General features: G+C 34.8%; 4 protein-coding genes across 5 annotated transcripts; all 4 read left to right on the forward strand.

The window, feature by feature from the left end:
• The first annotated feature begins 986 nt into the window (after positions 1-986).
• On the forward strand, positions 987-9210 carry LOC130621343 (collagen alpha-1(XII) chain-like). Its single transcript, XM_057436637.1, has 10 exons — positions 987-1042; positions 5051-5391; positions 5566-5803; positions 5915-6010; positions 6773-7110; positions 7399-7485; positions 8280-8523; positions 8640-8711; positions 8850-8937; positions 9141-9210. The coding sequence occupies exons 2-10, from the start codon at positions 5080-5082 to the stop codon at positions 9208-9210; spliced, it is 1545 nt and encodes a 514-aa protein (XP_057292620.1). The 5' UTR covers positions 987-1042; positions 5051-5079.
• Positions 8158-12787, forward strand: LOC130622214 (cochlin-like). 2 transcript variants are annotated; one of them, XM_057437649.1, is made up of 5 exons: positions 8158-8523; positions 8640-8711; positions 9141-9478; positions 9669-9831; positions 12603-12787. In XM_057437649.1, exons 3-5 carry the CDS (start codon positions 9215-9217, stop codon positions 12626-12628), a joined length of 453 nt encoding a protein of 150 aa, XP_057293632.1. In that variant the 5' UTR covers positions 8158-8523; positions 8640-8711; positions 9141-9214; the 3' UTR covers positions 12629-12787. The 2 variants fall into 2 exon arrangements, with proteins under 2 accessions (XP_057293632.1, XP_057293631.1); XM_057437648.1 differs by lacking the exon at positions 12603-12787 and having other exon boundaries at positions 8159-8523; positions 9669-9905.
• On the forward strand, positions 9920-11214 carry LOC130622213 (salivary glue protein Sgs-3-like). Its single transcript, XM_057437647.1, has one exon. The coding sequence runs from the start codon at positions 10165-10167 to the stop codon at positions 11197-11199; it is 1035 nt and encodes a 344-aa protein (XP_057293630.1). The 5' UTR covers positions 9920-10164; the 3' UTR covers positions 11200-11214.
• LOC130622212 (matrix-remodeling-associated protein 5-like) lies at positions 11425-17377 on the forward strand. Its single transcript, XM_057437646.1, has 5 exons — positions 11425-12676; positions 12796-13098; positions 13228-13536; positions 15414-15728; positions 17061-17377. The coding sequence occupies exons 2-5, from the start codon at positions 13002-13004 to the stop codon at positions 17375-17377; spliced, it is 1038 nt and encodes a 345-aa protein (XP_057293629.1). The 5' UTR covers positions 11425-12676; positions 12796-13001.
• Positions 17378-17839: the final 462 nt, after the last annotated feature.

A 17839-nucleotide genomic window follows, 5' to 3' on the forward strand; every position in this document is an offset into this window, starting at 1 on the left:
AGTACCCTTAATTCAGGTGAATTTTAATTTTAAAAGCTTGCCCACAGATACTTATGACCGAACTACTGACCCTTGCCCTTTTCTGAAAATTTCAAAAAATTTCGAAAAACTCGTTATCTCGAACTTTTCATGAAATACGCTCGTTATGTCGAACCTCCGCTATCTCGAACGCTCGCTATCTCGAACTTTTCTTTCGGTCCCTTGGGAGTTCGAGATAACGAGCGTCGACTGTATGTTGATTTTTTTGCCAACGTATTTCCTTTTTGTAAATTAGGTATTACAAAATAAGGCTTTGACGCAAACAGTTTTGTAATGACACCCGGTCAACTGGAGAGAACATATCTAAGTATGTTATTGTAGAACAAGAATATGGAAAAATCACATTTTCCTCGAACTTTATCTTAAAGAGGTCTGCTAGATTATAGTAATCAATTATTATGGTGATGTCAAATATAATTTGATACCTCCATGTTTTTAAGTACGTTATGCAGGCGTACAAAACTCTGCACAGCATTAGACTTCTTCGTTCGGTAAATGTAAAAACATTATTTTTTCCAAAACTATATAAAATTGACAATCTACCTCTAAACCTTTCAAATTTAAAAATACACAGCATTGACATTAAGAGAAAAATACAGTAAAACTTTTAGAAGTAATCCTAGACGAAACGTTGTCCTGGAAATCTTATATTCATGTAATAGAACATAAAGAAGCACAATATGTCGGGTTACTTTAAAAAGCCAAACCATATCTAAACTTCCATTGTTTACATATTTTATATTTCTCTTTCATTTTTAGCTAGCTTGTGTGATATCACGTGGGGAACTTCTAATAGCAGTAAATTGCAAAATTATACAGTACACAAAAACAAAAAATTTTGGTGTGCTTGCTACTAAACAACTGCCATTTGCCATATCAAGAAAAAAAATTAACAAATAATTTCAAACTTTGTATCTTGTTATTAGCCACTAAAGAACACCAAAAGTAAAAAAACAAAAAAACTTAATACGCAAAAAATAAAGGCGGTAAATATGGTTATTCGGTAAGAAAAACTTCGTTTAAAATTTAGTCACTATAGAATATTAATCACCGAGTCAAACAATTTTTAACTCTGATTTGTAAATGATAAGTTGCTTTTTTATGAAATCTTTTTTTCTTTTCGACAAAGATTCCTTTTTAAAAAGTGGGGGTAATCCCCTAATTTTTGTGTATACCGTCTCACACACAATGAGACATCTTAGTGAAAATGGACAGTCAAATGTCTCTGCACTTCAATCTAAGCCATTGAGTTCTTCGTTACTGTAAATTTACTTTTCCTAACTTAGTGCCTGAGTATCAAGACTGGAAAAACGACGAGTACACCTTTTAGGGCACTCCGTAAACTTCATTTTGCTTAGTTTGACTTGGTATTTTTTATATAAATGAAAAAATGTCAGGAGAGAAATACCACGTTAATATGCAGATCGATTTGTAGTTGATTGTAAAAAGAGAAAACCGGAGGAGCCAATCTCGTCTCCAGGGGTATGATGTGGCAAGTGCGAAACAAGTAGCTCTGGTACTAGCCGGTCAAAGTACCCACCTATAGTGAGTATTTTGAAAAAGCCGTTTGCCTTGCTTGTCTTAATTTTACCTTAAGACATTGAAATATAAACGAGAATAGGAGCAAACACATGATCTGATATAATGAAAGCAGCGTTAGGCTTGCAGCAAGGAGCGCAATACACATGCGTTCCTGCCTGTCTTCCGGCTATGAAGAATCAAAATATTTTGCGTATTTATATATTTTTTAACATTAAAGGGACTCAAGAAATACAGCTTTTTTTCAAACATTTGTTCTGCTAATTACTTCACATTGGTCCAAAAGCACCTAATCAGAACCTTTAAATCAATAAAACATCTTGCAAAATATATCCTGCGCAATATTTAACAATGTAACTCGTCTTAAAACAACCCGTCCGTCAACTCGTGAAGTTAGGAAGACAATTAAATTTAGATTGCAACCTGCCAATACCAGAGCTACTTCTTTTGCGCTTTTACGCATATCAGATATTGAAATGAACAAATGAAAGTTATTTATAGGTTTACCGGTTTTTACATAATTCGCATAAAAAAGTCGAAATTTGCCGATTTTCCATTAAAATCCAAAAAAAAATCGAGAAATCAGAACAACCACGTGTTCAAACTATGAAGGATGATTTTTCTTAATGAAATATGTTTTGAATGTCAAGTTCTAAGGACAACCCTTAACAAAATTTATCAATTACAAGGATTTATAAACATAAAAAATCAATAAGTATCATAGCCATGCAACCAAAAAAAGAGTTATGAAAAAAAATCAAAAAAATTTAGGATTAAAATTAACAGAAAATTCCATATATTCTTCGAAATAAAGCATTGTAGGTCAACTCTTCCGCAAAATAAATCGGTTACTTTACTCAGTTAATTCAAAGCTGATTTTTTGTCATAAAGAAGGATAAGAAAGATTAACTAAAACTTGATATTTATCTTAAAGCCTTCACAGAAAGTACTTGTCCTGATTTTAAGCTTCATTGATTTTGACATGTGTATGTTTTTCTTGAATATTGTCATGTGCCCGAAACCAACTCAACCGTGTGACATAACAACAGAAATAAATAACCTTCAGCGCATCTCTTAACTTCCTGTAGGTTTTAGCAAAGAATTCCTTTTAGTAGCTGCGGTCTTAACAGACCATCTTTAACATGAAGATTCCAGTAGTTTTTATATTTTGTTTGATCAGTGCAGCCTGTGCGCATTCACTATTTGGCATACCGAGATATGTCCCTAAGCGCTATCGAACATCCTACGCGAAGAAAAACAATGTTGCCAAAGAAGAAAAAGGTATTATACAAAAAAGGATTTAAATTTATTAATGTTTAACAATAAAAGAACAATATACGAAAGTAATACTTTTAGTAATTTAAGACATTCTTAGAACAGAGAGGAAAAGAGTACAATCGAGGGAAATCAAAGCGAATTATCACAAAATTTGTCCCTAGTTTTCTAATTTTCTGATATGATATAAATGCTGCAAAGAGTATTTAATATGCAGTTAAAGACATTTTGGAAAAATTTGACAATACTAGTCGTTAGCCCGTGAAAATAATCCACGGGTTCGCCCGTCCTTTTTATAACGGTTTGCGTGATTCTCGCTACTTGCGTAGCTAAGCTACCATTTTGCGTCACAGACACACGGACGGACAGACGTATACGGGTATTATAATATAGACTAGCCGGGAAACCCGGCGTCGAAACGCCGGGGTAAGCCACAAGTCAAGGTGTGACCATGCGTTGAACGCCCTGAGGAGTGCTTAATAAGAGTCGTAAAATGCGCCACACGGTCAGGTGGAGCGCTTTAGTACAGGTATGTAGTATGTCGTAAATCAAGTGAAGTGTATACGCCATTGTAGTTTTGCGACTGTAACATATTTTTCCAAAAATAACTTTCCCGCAACAAAGGCTAAAATAGAAACAGAGTTTACAAACCGTTGTTACTCTGTCATAGCAAAAACAATTAGTCAATATTATTTTATTTTGCGGAATAAGTTTCAGTAAACGTTAAAAAATTAATCGTGGCATCGGGCTAAGCGTTTAGTAAGTTAAACAGAGTTGAAAATGCGTGTATGGACAATACCCTTTTAAAATAAATTTTTAAATAAAACCACAAAAAACAGTCCATTACCAACACGGGATTGAGCGGTTAGTCCAGGTAAACAGTGTTGCACACCCGTACAGACGTGATTCCCGAGAAAATTTAGAAAGTAATTGTCACAGTGGGCTGACCCCTTAGTACAGGTAAACCACATCGCACATACTCTAGGCGTAACAGCTTTTCCAAACAAACAGTCCATCGTTAACACTGAGCTTAGCACTTAGTACAGGTAAAATGTGTCGCACATGCCTATAAGCTTAATAGCCTTTTCCAAAATACTTAAGTTTAAATAAAAACACAGGAAACAGACCGTCGTTTAACAACACGGGAAAGGCACATAGCACAGTTATGTGTCCTGTCTGTGTCTCATTAATAAACTTTTGAATGTCGCTATAGTTTATATTACAGTAAAGTGGTAGCTAACTACTTAATTGCATTTAGTATGAAAAAGATTACTTAAAAATTCTGTTGCAGCCAACTGTATTTGGTTACTTTTACATTTTAGCTAGAGGTAGCTAACCCCAGTTCACAACTAAAAATCAGATTGGCAAAGTTACCACAAAAATCCGAAATGTTAGCTAACATCTACGTTGGTAGCCAGAATCTTAAAATTGGTTTTGTTTAAGATTAATATATGGCTAGAGAACGTGACAGTAAGAGGCAAATAAAACTAATACAAATCTTTAGGTGGCTGAATAGGTAGCTTAGCTGGTAGCTAGCTAGTTAACTATAAAGTATAGGTGAATAAACATGTAAACAAATAAAAAAAATACCCGAAAGTAAAAGAAACTGCAATCCTGTTAGAATACAAATAGTAGTATCAGAAAGAAAAATTAAAGCAAACAATTAAGAGACTTTTCTTTCTCCAGCAATGAGTTGGTTCAATCTGCTTGCCAATTTTCGGACCGATGACGTAAAAATCGTTGCTAAGAAATATAAAGAGCTTTAGTTTCTGATTGGTCATTCATAGAAGACTCCGCTCCTGATTGGACCTTTATTTTAGCGGCAATTGTCCCTGTGCCGGTGGGGGCCCGACGGGTTTCTCGTCCCTGCGTATTTTGTATTTCGTGCGTGGTTAACACAAGTCGCTTTTGACGCACGAACAGACGGCTATTATTATAGAGATAAGAAAAGTAAAAAACTATTTCCTTTTAAATTACCAGGCAGACCAGCACCTATTTTAGATAACAAAGTTATATTTTAGAAAACAAAGTGATCAAAAGCAACGATTACGTTATAGATTATTTTGTTATTATCGTACGACTTTGTACCCCTTCCTGAAAGTAATTCCAAACAAACAATTATTCTATATTCTTCTTTATTCTTTAACCCATATTTTTAAAACCTTGCATTACACAACATTACTTCTTTTTTTTGCAGTTTGCTTTGACCCCATTGATCTGTTATTTATGAGTGAGTCCTCCAAAAGCACGGCACCTGAAATCTACCAAAAGACGTTAGAGTTTATGGCTTCGATAACGAAAGCATTTGATATCCAGGAAAAAGGTACGAGCGTGGCGGTTATACAGTATGCAACAAACGCTAAAGTAATATTCGATTTTAACAAATTTAAAGGAAAGAATATTAGCAAAGAAAAAGTGGTGAATGAAATAATGAATATACCACCTAGCAATGGCGACTCGACAAGAATGGAAAAGGCTTTAAAACTTGGTCTCAAAGTTTTTAGGGAAGAGCATGGCAGTCGCAAAAACGTTTCCAAGGTATGTTTGTGGAGGGCGAATAACTGATATTTGATGTTATACTACAAGCAAGTCTTAGCTAGCTTTCTAATTTCTGTACTAAGTCCTCTAATCAAAATTTTTTATAATAATCACCAAGAAGACTGCAGTTGCAATAAAATCTAATTGCTGTTGAACAAATTCTTTTCTTTGTAGATTGCAATTCTTATGACAGACGGCGTACAAACGTATACGTTAGAAGACCCTAGATTATTAGAAACCTCAAAGGAATTGCAAAAAGCTGGTGTCCACGTGTATACAGTAGGTGTTGGTGTGAAAAACTCGAAGTCTGAATTAAAAGCTATGGCTTCTGACTTAGACAGTACGTTTATCTCAGATAATATAGACGATTTAGTGAAGATTGGAAAGAAACTCACCAAAAAAATATGCGAAGGTAAGGTAAACTATTTCTTCGTACGATATCAATGACGTAAGATGAAAATCACGTACGAAACAAAGGTACAACCACTTAAACATAACTTTTTCTCTTTTTTAAAACAACCAGATTTCCATCCAACTACAACAAAGCCTTCAATCACTACGCCCGTTCCAGTTTCTCTGCAAGTGAGAGCGTTAACCACGCTATCATCAACCACAACATGTAGGTTTAATTTGTCAACCTAGAAGACATTTAACGGCAGTTCTTAAATTTTGATTTAAATATATGTAAATATATAAATAACACGAAAAGGGCCAGAAGATAGCAAAAAAAATCTGGCTAATAACTACGTTAAAATGGCCGCTTTGCTTGTAACATAGCTAGAGCTTGTATAGGTTAATTTTCCCACCTTTATTTATTACTAACCGTGGAAACTAAGATAGCGGAAACTCCACGGGAATTCGATTGTCGCAACTCAAAGCTACCATTTTTGTCTGACTATTTAAAAGTCGGACGTTAATATATAAGCAAGTCGTGAGCCCGTGGAAGAAGCCACAGGCCCGCCGGTCCTTAGAATTTCGCGCATTGTACGTATTTCCGCATTGTTATTTCGTGCAAAAGAGACCGGTCGCTAGCACGTGGAAAAAGCCACGGGTTCGCTTGTCCTTCATATAACGGATATTTTGTGTTATATATTATTGTAAGGGCTAGGTCAGACCGTGGATATTCCATGGAAATTCGCCCGTAACAATAAGATTGATAAAACTATATCCTAATCGTTATTTATAGCTTAAAGATTTTTTGCGCGGTTAAGTATGTATACAGCATTTCGTTCATCTGTAGCACGAAATTTTTCTCGAAACTGGCAGACTAAAATGCACGAAATACCGATTCGGGAAACATGTACGACGGGCTGAAGTCTGAGAACAGGCAAGTCGTGGATTGGTAATACAGGTATTAATAAAGAGATATATTTTAATATAGCTTGTCCTGTCGCTTTGGATTTGGGAATATTAATTGACGTATCAGAAACAATTACAGATCAGCACTTTGAAGAAATCAAAGAATTTGTTGCACATATAATTAATGAATTTGACATCAAAGAAGAAGGTACACATGTTGGCGTGATAACATTTTCAACAAATCCTCGCCTGGAATTCGATTTTAAAAGACTAAAGGGAAGGTACACTAAAGGGAATGTGATGGCATTGATAAGCAGGATCAAACATTTAAAGGGTATGACACGGATCGACCGAGCATTGGCGCTTGCTAAAACAAAATTGTTTAGCAGTAAAGGCGGAGCTCGCCCGGATAAATCACAAGTAAGAAATCCCTTTTTCTTAATGCATCAGTTATTATTATTACTATTATTTACCCGTTACTGCTATTATTTACCTAGCCTCCTAAGTTCTCAATAAAACTGTTATCAATGACTGTCATTCGAAGGGGATCTAATGCATTTTAAGCTCCCATTTAAGCTACAGAAGGCAAGCAAGCACAACCGCCGCTTAACTAAACAACCACCTAAATTAACAATCCTATTCTCATGCTCAACGTTACGCAGAAAGAATTGACTCAAACTTTTATGGTTTCTGGCACGACTCCTCCAGGGCTTAAACTCAAGACCTACCGCACTAGAGGCGAACACTATACCACAAGGGCATCAGTCAGCCCTTATGTTAATGTTTCCAATCTATGTATATTTTTTTAGCGAAGACTTAATACTTTCAAAAATTAGTTTAGTAATAATTCTAAAATATCTTCCTCTGTTTTATCAGGTAAGGTGAATGATCCGAAAGAAGAAATAAAACTAATTTCTTTTCCTTTTACATCGATTAATAGCTTTATTATATGGTGATAAAAAGTCTTTCAACCCACCAGACTGCTTATTTTTATTATGATCACTTTTAAACGCTTTCTCATAAGTGCAGAGCATATTCTCTGAAATCGTTCTATTCCAAAATCTTATCAGAAATGAAGAGGATTACTGGTTTCATTACCGTGACACATGATTATACCTCGATCTGGTTTTAGTTTGTTTAAAAAAAATTCACCTTTACTTAATGTCACCCCATGTTTTAGGCCCCTAAAAACTTCTATTCTTACTTGATAAATCGTGAAAAATCATCCGTCCAATTTAGTTACTGCTAAAATCACAGGTACTGAGACACTGACATATGTTCATATACATTATTATCTTTCTTCTCACATATTTTTTATTTGTTCAGTCACAAGAAGTGAAGCTAAGAAACCGTAATGTGTTTGTTTACACCCTGAAACATGAGGAATGACTGTTTCAACCATTTTGCGATAGCACATAGTCTGGAGACAAGTCTTTGTTCCTTGTTCTTTATAATCTGTTGCATATCTTCTTGGATTCTCTTCAAATGCAAACCTAAAAACATTAGGGTGCAATTGGTAAACAGGCAACAACTAATTACCAAATATTTGAAAAGTGCTAACACTTCCTGTTAATTTTGATAATATCTAGGTGGCTGTAATTTTGACAGATGGTGTACAATCAGAAGAGAAGGAATCACCAGGAGGTAAAGATCCTAAATTGGTTGCACAACCTCTAAAAGATGCTGGAGTAAAAATATACACAATAGCTATTGGCGGTTTTAATTTGGGAAATTTAGTTGGCATTGCTTCCGATCCGAGTAAAGTGCTACGAGGAGGTGATTTTGGAAATTTGTTGAAAGAAGTCAACCATGTTACAGATGCCGTTTGCAAAGGTAAAACACTAAACGAAGTTTTAACCGTGCCAAATTTAAGTGCAAGTCCTTATAACACAAGAGCAATTCTTGTCAAGTGTAAATACATAAGTAAAACGGATACCTTATACATTTAGATGAAAAGGAGTTAACGACAACTATTTCTCCGACTACAATAGCAACAACAACAACACCAACGACGACTGAAGGTAACTACTAACTTGAGTATTACAGCAGTAAAAGTCTACTACAAATTTATTAATTTGGAAGCATCTTAAGGTCATATGCTCTTTTAGATATTATTTATTATGTAAGGCTCGTATTTTGTCTGCGTTTTCCCCTAATAGCGCCAAAAGCTGAAGAGTTTTCTACTCTCGAACAGAAATCAATCTCCATGTGTTTCAATTTCTTCACGCGCGAAATGAAATCGACAAGGTAGTTTGGCAGCTGCTATAAACAAGGAATTGTTTCAAAATATTAAATTGTATCTAAGAAAAAATGTTGGTATAATGCTTGCCGTTCCAAGAGAGACAATTAAAAGTGCAGTTAACTTTTGCAAGGATGTCTTATGCTTAGGATATTTCCTTTATGCACGTAGTCAAAGTCCTTTTCTAAAAACAATATAACGTTTGTTTAAGTTTGTGCAGTTTCTGTGGATCTGGGAATATTGATCGATGTTTCGGAGGCAATTCAAGAGAAACACTTTAATAAAATGAAAGAATTTGTATGGCACGTAATAAATGAATTTGACATCAATGAAGATGCTACACATGTTGGTGTGATAACATATTCAACATATCCTCGCCTGGAATTTGATTTTAAAAGATTAAAGGGAAGTTACACTAAAGAGAATGTAAGAAAATTGATTAACAGGATAAAACGTTCAAGGGGGGAGATTCATATCGACAGGGCCATAGAGCTCGCTAAAACAAGACTGTTTAGTGAGAAAGGTGGAGCGCGACGAAATAAACCGCAGGTGCGTTTTTTTTAAAATTAATTTTATCTTCATTTGTTGATTTGCCTATTGCAAAAATGTAAATATTAGACAAATAAATTAATAAATAAGATTTTTTGCACAGCCACCATGTTACAACAACTAAATACAACAAATAAATTATTTTTTACCTAAAGTCTGTGACATAAATGTATAGTTGTTTATCGTTTAGGTAGCCATAATTTTGGTAGATGGTGACAAAAAAATTAAAGAAAAACTCGACGATATCGTCCAAAATTTTAAAAACAATGGCGTAAAATCATTTATGATAAAGATTGACTATCATATTCTAGACTCGTGGGCCTCTGCCATATCAAAACATTTATGTAATAAAGGTAATATAGCTTGGTATACTCCTAATATTTCGACGGAGGGATGTGACATGCTAGTCGCCCTCCGTATGAAGTGAATGGCTTTCTCATAATGCTAATTTTTAAACTTTCTTTCATCCTGTTTTAGTTATAAAAGAAAACGTATCTACAACTGTCGCGCCATTTTCAACAACAGCAAACCCTACAACAACAACAACAACTGAGTCGATAACGACTGGAACAACAACAACCACAAACGAATCAACGAGACCAACAACTGAAGTGACGACAACAGCAACAATTGAACCAACCATAACAACAACTGTGCCAACCGTAACAACAACTGTTCCAACGACAATGACAACAACCACAACAATGACAACAACGACATCGACAGCAACAGCTAAGCCGACGACAACAACTACAACTACAGCAGAACCAACCACAACCACATCAGCAACTACACCGACGACAACTACCACAAGTATTATAACTACAAAAGTAAAAACTACCACAAGACCGACAACAAGAACGACAACAAAAACAACAAAAAGTACAAAGAAACCAACGAAGACTAAAAAAACTACAGTTGCTACTACTACCAGAAAAATAACCTCGCCCATTTTGGTTTTATCAACAACTGAAACTACAAAAACCACAAAACAAAGAAAGACGACAAAAATAAAGACAAAAACAACAACTATTAAAACATCCAGTATAACCAAACCAAAAACAACAATTCGAACGACTTCCACGCCGGTTTCTAAATTAATAAAATCAACAACAACAACAACAACCACAACAAAGCCAACAACAACAACATCAACAACGACAACCACAGCAACACCCACTTCTACTGCAACATCTACAACTTTTCGGACAGCTGCATCAACCTCTACCACAACCGCAACTGACACTTCAACAGAAAGTTCAACAATGCCTATCACAACAACATCCTCAACAATAACAACACCAAATGCGACTACACCTGTAACAGCATCTCCTACAACAGTTTTTACAACACCAGAAATAAGCACCGGATGGTCATCTACTGTCATGACTTCACAGACACCAACAGAAACCGTATCGGCAATAACGGCCTTCCCAACAGACCAAACTATAACAACTCCATCAACTTATTGCCCACCAGTATGTCCAAATAATTGTCCACCACAGGGATGCCCACAAAATTGCTGCGTCGCAGAAGGCTCCAATTATCCAAAACAGTACGACATTAACTTGATGTCACAACCAACATGTCCGCCCCCCTGTGTACAAAACTATTCTCCATGTATGTCAGAAAATTGTGACGAACAGTGTCCAGTCTCTTGCGCTATCAACTGCGCTCCGTCATGCAGAACAGAATGTTGTGAAGATACGTTTTACAATTAACCTGCGCTATACTAATTGTTGAAAACGCAATCATACGATTAATAGTTAGACGTGACCAAATTAGATACAGTTTAAATGTGCTACATGTTATGATATACATGAACGAACAAATAAGGAGAAATTAGGCTAAGAAATTGCTGTGACCTTACTGCTTTTAGTACATTTAAAAGCAACAAACGCGAAGTAAATAGCTTAGAAAAGACAGATTTAGTACGATTTAATATATATTTATTCAACAAATAAATTCTAAATACTTAAGTACGAACGTTATGCTTTTATAATAAAATTTTTAGCTAGCTCAAATTTTTAGCTAGCTTGCTATTCTTGTTTTCTATTATCAATAAAACCAACTTAAAATCACTATAGCTTCTCAATTCGTCATGTACATTTATCATTAATGTCTTTTTTTACCAACGTTTACAGTAAGCAACCTTCGCCGAAACTGCCTCAAATACCTTCATTTCCCGTACTTAATTGCGAATTCATATTCTTAAAAATGATAGCACTGTCAGTGAAAAGGTAAATTCTCATAAACTTTTACTGAGAGACTAATACTAGTAAAATTGAATACCAAAGGGTAGTCTAATATTGTACACAGAGGTGGATCAAAATTACGAACTTAGTTGTCATTCGAAAATGACGATCTTTTTTGCACCATTTGATGTCTTTCAATGAGTCAAATATACTCAAGCTAAGGAGTATTACAACTACCGTGGTGAGTCGACGCGTCTAAGATAAGTTGCTGGTTGTTTGCTGAGATTGCGATAAGCACTTCCAGTTTGGTGATAAAATGCGAAATAAGGAATATTTAGGTTAAAATCAATATTTTTTTCATCACATTCGAACCTAGAATTAAAGGCCCCAGATAGCCCGCCCTGCAGGATGGCCCAGAAAAATAACAACCAAAACAACAATGATGAACATATTTATATTACGGTATTTCGATTAAGGCAACGGCGAAACCGTAGTTTGAATGGACTGAAACATAAGTTTACTTTCAACATTTTGATTCTTAATAAGGCTTTTTTAGAACTCAGAAAAAAATTTCAAGCAGGATTTTTATTAACGCATATCTATCTCCTTTACGCAAAAAAAAAACACAAAATCAATTATACATTTGACAAAAAGTGCGTATTTCTGTAAGGTACGTAAATATTAGCCTTTTTTATTTTTTGTAATTTTTTGTATCTATTGAACATGTCTATCAGGCCTATTGAAAGCAGTTCCTTTTTCTAAACAGCCACCAAAACCTTCTGCATAATTTAATCTCGTTCGGTATAAAAAAGACAAGCAGTAGTTGTTGCAAGCCCATTTGTACCTTACATGGGTTTCTCTTTTTTTGCAGTAATGCAGTTTTGGCTTCCATTTTACTTCTTAGTTTTAATTGGCCATAATGTTTCTAGCAAACTTGTCGCACAAAGAGCGTTGAAAGGAGTAGAAAGGATGGAAGAAAATAATAAATTTACGGAGAACCGATGTAAGTCTGTTATCAGTACTGGCAGGTTTTATAAAATTAGAACCACTTTATGAAAACAAGTTGCTACTATAAAAAACTAGCTGTAATTTTTAATTTAATTTACATTTTTTTTCTTAAAGCGTTTATTCGAATGACTCATCATACATTAGTGCAACCTACTAAAAATCTTGTGGAAGGTACGACTTTGATATGTGAATGCTCCGCTAGTGGTTACCCACAACCTATCATTTTCACATGATGGTTGAATTCTAATAATATTACTAATCACAGTGTTTCTACGCTTACGACTAAAAACGAGTTCGTGACTGTAAGAAGTATCCTTAAGATGGAGAATATTCGAAGAGATGACATTGGTTTACTTGAATGTCTGGCAACAAATGCATTTGGAAACGTTTCTCGCGCTACAAATATCGTTGTAAAATGTAAGTATATTTTGTACTATTTCTACAGAAAACTACAATTAAAAAGTTAGCTAAGACGCAATAGAATGCAAATGTTCAACAATTATTAAACAATAGATTAACGTGCAACATATGTATCATGAATCTTAGATCCACCAAAGTTAACGCGATTAACGCGATATCACGGTCCAATTAAGAAGCTTAACTTGAGATGGACATCCCAAATGTCATGCATTGCTGAGAGCAAGGAGTTGGCAACCATTACATGGTACAAGGATGGCAAGAAGATGTGGCATAATGGTAAAATTAGGATCGTTGTAGTTCCTGGGCCACGGACCAACCAAATTAGAAGTATATTAAAATTGAAACCGGTAACATTGGAGTCTGGTGGTGTGTATACGTGCAACGCTACAAACAGCGTGGGGTATGATATACTTTCAACCAAAGTGGAAGTTTTTTGTAAGACATTTTTTACGCATTGTTTCTTTCTTAAACCAGATTTTATAGTCACTCCGGATCTTTTCTAGAGACCACTAAGTTATATCAGAATAATTCTGAATTGTCTGAGTCACAATATATATGGATTTTTTAATTCCTCTTTTCCCCTCAATTTCGAAGCTGTTTTTGACTGCAATACTAACTGTGAAGTAGTGAAGAAGAAGGAATGAGTTGAGGGGACGGAGGGGAGAGGGGAGAGGGAAAGAGAGAGAATTAAATACTTTTCCACTAAATTATGTGCAAAATTTAAGATACATTAACTAATAATAATGCCATGAACTGGATGCTTTAGATTTATGGTTAGTTAGCTGGTAGAAAAATGGGTACAATGCATTGGGAGGTGTAACTTGACATAACTAGAAGCCGCTTGTTTGAAGTTAAAAAAAAAGTTATGGTTATTGAATCATTTAATAAAATCTCTGTCCCCGTACTATTTGAATAAAAACCCTATCCATCTACAGTGACATCTCATCCTTTATACCTGATGAAATGATAGTATAAATCCCAAAAAACACCCTCAATTTAGCGAACACTTTAAAGCAGACACCTGTCCATAGGGGACGCCATTTAAACCTTATTCGCGCCCGCCCAACCTTTTTCTTATAACTTCTGAAGCATATTGTTTTACGACGTAAAAATTGGTGACTTTTCGTCATTTTTAGTTAGCTTCAGAAAAGTAAAAAAAATGTTTGGTATGGCGTCACGCCTGTTTCGGTGGTCAGAAAAAATCTAGGTTTAAAGTCAGCTTTTAGTTATGTTTCTATAAGTAATTTACACAAAACATTTGGAACCACTTTTTTTATCCCAATATATGTGTTCCAATGCCTTTGGGGGGGGGGGGGGTTGTAAAAACAAAATGACGTCATCTTGGACTGCATGACATCTTCGAATTTTTTTTATCCTTATTTACTACCGTGCTAACAAACATTCGTGTCACAAAATCCACGTCTTAAATGTTAATCGAAAAAATTAACTTCACGCCGTGAATAATATTAATTTAACATCAATAGCTTAACTTGAGATGATGAAGCCATTACAATGCCTTTACAATCTTGAGGCGAATTAACTTGGAAACGAGGTGGTGAGGTCATTTTTAACAGCATGGATACCTACGGACAACCTGGTACCAAAGTGGGTACAAAACTTGTGACCAAAGTGGGTTTCTGAATCCCTTTCGGAATGGATGGGTTGATGACGTCATCAAAACACCTTTAAACATAAATATTTCAGTAACCGTCCCCCCAAAGTACATGATCCTATATAATTTCTTGATCGGCGTTTTAAGCTCTATACGATAAAGGCAACGGGTAAACAGATTTTCCTGAAACTATTTTTGTTTATTATCAACCCGTAAGCGAATTGCTCTGTCGAATATTTTTAGATAATTAATATCGTATATTTGACACTCTTTCATCTTTTATCGGTTCCTAGGAAAAACAATTCAATTAATCCTAAAGAATCTCGACAAAGGAGAGTGGCGGAAAAATGTTTATTGTTAAATGTTTCATTGTTAAGCTTTCTAGATAATTTTGATATGTTTCACAAACAATATCAATTCTTTTTTTGGGAGGATGATAAAACATGGATTCGGTGAAATCGGATATCAAAATTATTGAGACTAGCTTTGATGATATGCGACTCAGGTGCGTTTCGTCGAATATCACAAGCTGGACTGAAAAATTTTTGAAATTCGGTTTCACCTAATTTAGTATCTGTTTAATATGTACTGCTGATGTCAGAAACTCCTAACACAACCTATATTTTTCCATTGTTCTTCTGTCGAAGTGGATTTTTCCAAAACAATACAACCTTATTTCGAAGTTTGTTTTCTTTATTAGGGGAGGTCTTGATACGAAGATTTCCTTCAGACATTATCTCTGCTGGCGTGACGCAGAAAAATTACACAATTCGATGTATTGCAACTGGAAAGTTGGCGCCAACTGTTACATGGTTGAAAGACAATAATTCCATTTTGTTTCCACAGCTAAACTATCATCGTTCAGATGTAAAATATGAGACGGCTGTTGATTCTACGTTGAGAATAGTCAGAGTCGGTTTAAGTGATTTTGGGAATTGGACTTGCCGAGTAAGGAACAGGATTGCTGGAAATTTCATATCGCATGATGAAAAAACTACCCTGTTAAAGATGTCAAGTAATTTTTTTTCTTTTTATCTTGCTTTATGTCAAATAACTTTACGTTTGATTTAGACAAATGTCATTTGTTATTCTTCAAAGGCGACTGGTACGCTTTTTATATGCGCGGTAAATCTTAAGCTATTAAAACCATTTCTGTCATAAGCAACACAAAATATTGATAGAGGGTCAACGTTGCTTTAAGTTCTGTATTTAAAACGCTCTGTTACTTACTTGATGTTTGTCAATTATTTACCTACAGATACCAAATCTCGCTTTGCTTGACTTTAAAGCAATTTTAATTTTGAAGTCAGGCTGGATATGCTTATGCTAAGAACACAGTCAGGCTTAGCTTACGTCATGCGTACTGCAAAAACAATTCTTATGGGATAAGATGAAAGGATTCTGCTTTTTGCTTTAAAAAAAGAGCGACAACACTAAAGGTAAAATTAATTAGACAGAAGCGTGGTTAATTGTTCGATAAAATTCGATGACCCGACTACGTACGACGGGAGAACTTGTAGTTTTTAGTAAGTAGACCGGCGCTACAATTGAAATTAATCTTTGAAAGCAAAGAAAACTCCAGAAAAAGATTGTTTTTAATAATCCCTGTTTTTTTTTGACCTCTTTCCTGTTCTTATTCCGCTTTTGCTTGCAAGTTACTTCATTTTTAAAGATTTTTAAAGATTTTTAAAAAATGCGTTCAAAATTTTTTTCTAACAATAAAAAGGTCTTCTCTTTTCTGACGGCTCAGAATTTATAAATTTTTTACAAGGGCCTGATTTCTTATTTTTAGTGTGAAACAGCATAGTTTTTGTTCGAAATGTTTTTTATTGTTCTTTTAACCTTTCTTAAAAAAAGATCACTTTTTATATCAAATCAAGCGCAGCGTTGCTTAAGTCAATGGCTTCATTGCTGATAGTAAATTTCTTTCGTCAATCACACAGACGATATTATTGAAAATAAAAATTCGAACGCTTTAAATGAAATGTTCGTAATTTAAAGTATTTAATCTGCACTGTAATGAACTTGTAAACAAAATATTGATTTACTGTTCTTCTGCAAACAAGTCCCTTGCTTCAAAAATAGTCATTTACAATATAGTAGAACAATACATGTAGTATTTTACTTTTGTTAAACATTCTACATTTGTGTACATCACAACCTTCTAAGAGTAATTAACTTAGGGAAGTTTTATTAAAATTGTTATTTCTAGAGCGAATGTTTGTTTTGCATTTGACAGAACAGATAACGCTGCTGTGTTTAAGATCCTATTTTCTTTCCACACTGCATACCTGCTTCAAAAGGTATTTCTACAGTGCAACAATGTTAATTAATTCTCGATTTTTAGATCCCCCTACTTTCGTAACAAGCTATCCTGCAACAAGCTACCGCGTCAATGAAACAGACACAATAACAATGTCTTGCAGAATTAAATCATATCCAAAACCTTTTGTATGGTGGCAAATGGCCACTGGAGTCAACATTGATCAAAGATTTGAATTTAAAACGACCCTGATTTTTGGAAATGATAAACACAGTATCGCAGAAAACAATTTAACGATAAGCAATGTTTCAATGTCAGATCAAGGAATGTACACATGTCATGGAAATAATACAGCCATCAGTATTAATAAGACTTCACTCCTTCACGTTACAGATGCGTAGATAAGTTTAAAATAACCGCCATTATGTACAATAACGGTGTTTTATTTAAATAATATTTATTTAATATCGCCCACGCACTTTAGCAGATCAATTACCTCTATGGTCAACACCAATATAGGCATTTGATCGAAATGGTTATATTACGACCTTATCTATTTTATAGTCATTGCACAGAGAATAAAGCCAACTACTGTAATCGCTCTGAAAAATAATTTGCCGTTTTCTTACCATTTCCTCTCACTGATTTTAATGTAGATTTTCTATTTGTTATCACTAATATGGAATTATTTTCTTTCTTATAGAGATGCCAACCATAAAAACAACATCATCATCAACAACAACAACTAAACCTACAACAGAAAGTAATATTACCGCGACCACGACCACAACGGCGGCAACACCCGGAACAACGTCGACGACAACAACTGGAACAACGACAACGAGTACAATAACGACGACAAC

Source organism: Hydractinia symbiolongicarpus, chromosome 12 (genome assembly GCF_029227915.1).
Source record: "Hydractinia symbiolongicarpus strain clone_291-10 chromosome 12, HSymV2.1, whole genome shotgun sequence".
In the NCBI taxonomy this organism is placed as follows: Eukaryota; Metazoa; Cnidaria; class Hydrozoa; order Anthoathecata; family Hydractiniidae; genus Hydractinia; species Hydractinia symbiolongicarpus.

Coding starts and splice junctions, on each gene's coding strand:
- LOC130621343 (XM_057436637.1), top strand. CDS start 5,080: ATGAGTGAGTCCTCCAAAAGCACGGCACCTGAAATCTACCAAAAGACG. Junction 5,392..5,565: donor GTCGCAAAAACGTTTCCAAG/GTATGTTTGTGG, acceptor TTTTCTTTGTAG/ATTGCAATTCTTATGACAGA. Junction 8,712..8,849: donor AACACCAACGACGACTGAAG/GTAACTACTAAC, acceptor TTCCCCTAATAG/CGCCAAAAGCTGAAGAGTTT.
- LOC130622212 (XM_057437646.1), top strand. CDS start 13,002: ATGGAGAATATTCGAAGAGATGACATTGGTTTACTTGAATGTCTGGCA. Junction 13,537..15,413: donor AACCAAAGTGGAAGTTTTTT/GTAAGACATTTT, acceptor TTTCTTTATTAG/GGGAGGTCTTGATACGAAGA. Junction 15,729..17,060: donor TACCCTGTTAAAGATGTCAA/GTAATTTTTTTT, acceptor CTCGATTTTTAG/ATCCCCCTACTTTCGTAACA.
- LOC130622214 (XM_057437648.1), top strand. CDS start 9,215: ATGAAAGAATTTGTATGGCACGTAATAAATGAATTTGACATCAATGAA. Junction 9,479..9,668: donor CGCGACGAAATAAACCGCAG/GTGCGTTTTTTT, acceptor TTTATCGTTTAG/GTAGCCATAATTTTGGTAGA.
- LOC130622213 (XM_057437647.1), top strand. CDS start 10,165: ATGACAACAACCACAACAATGACAACAACGACATCGACAGCAACAGCT.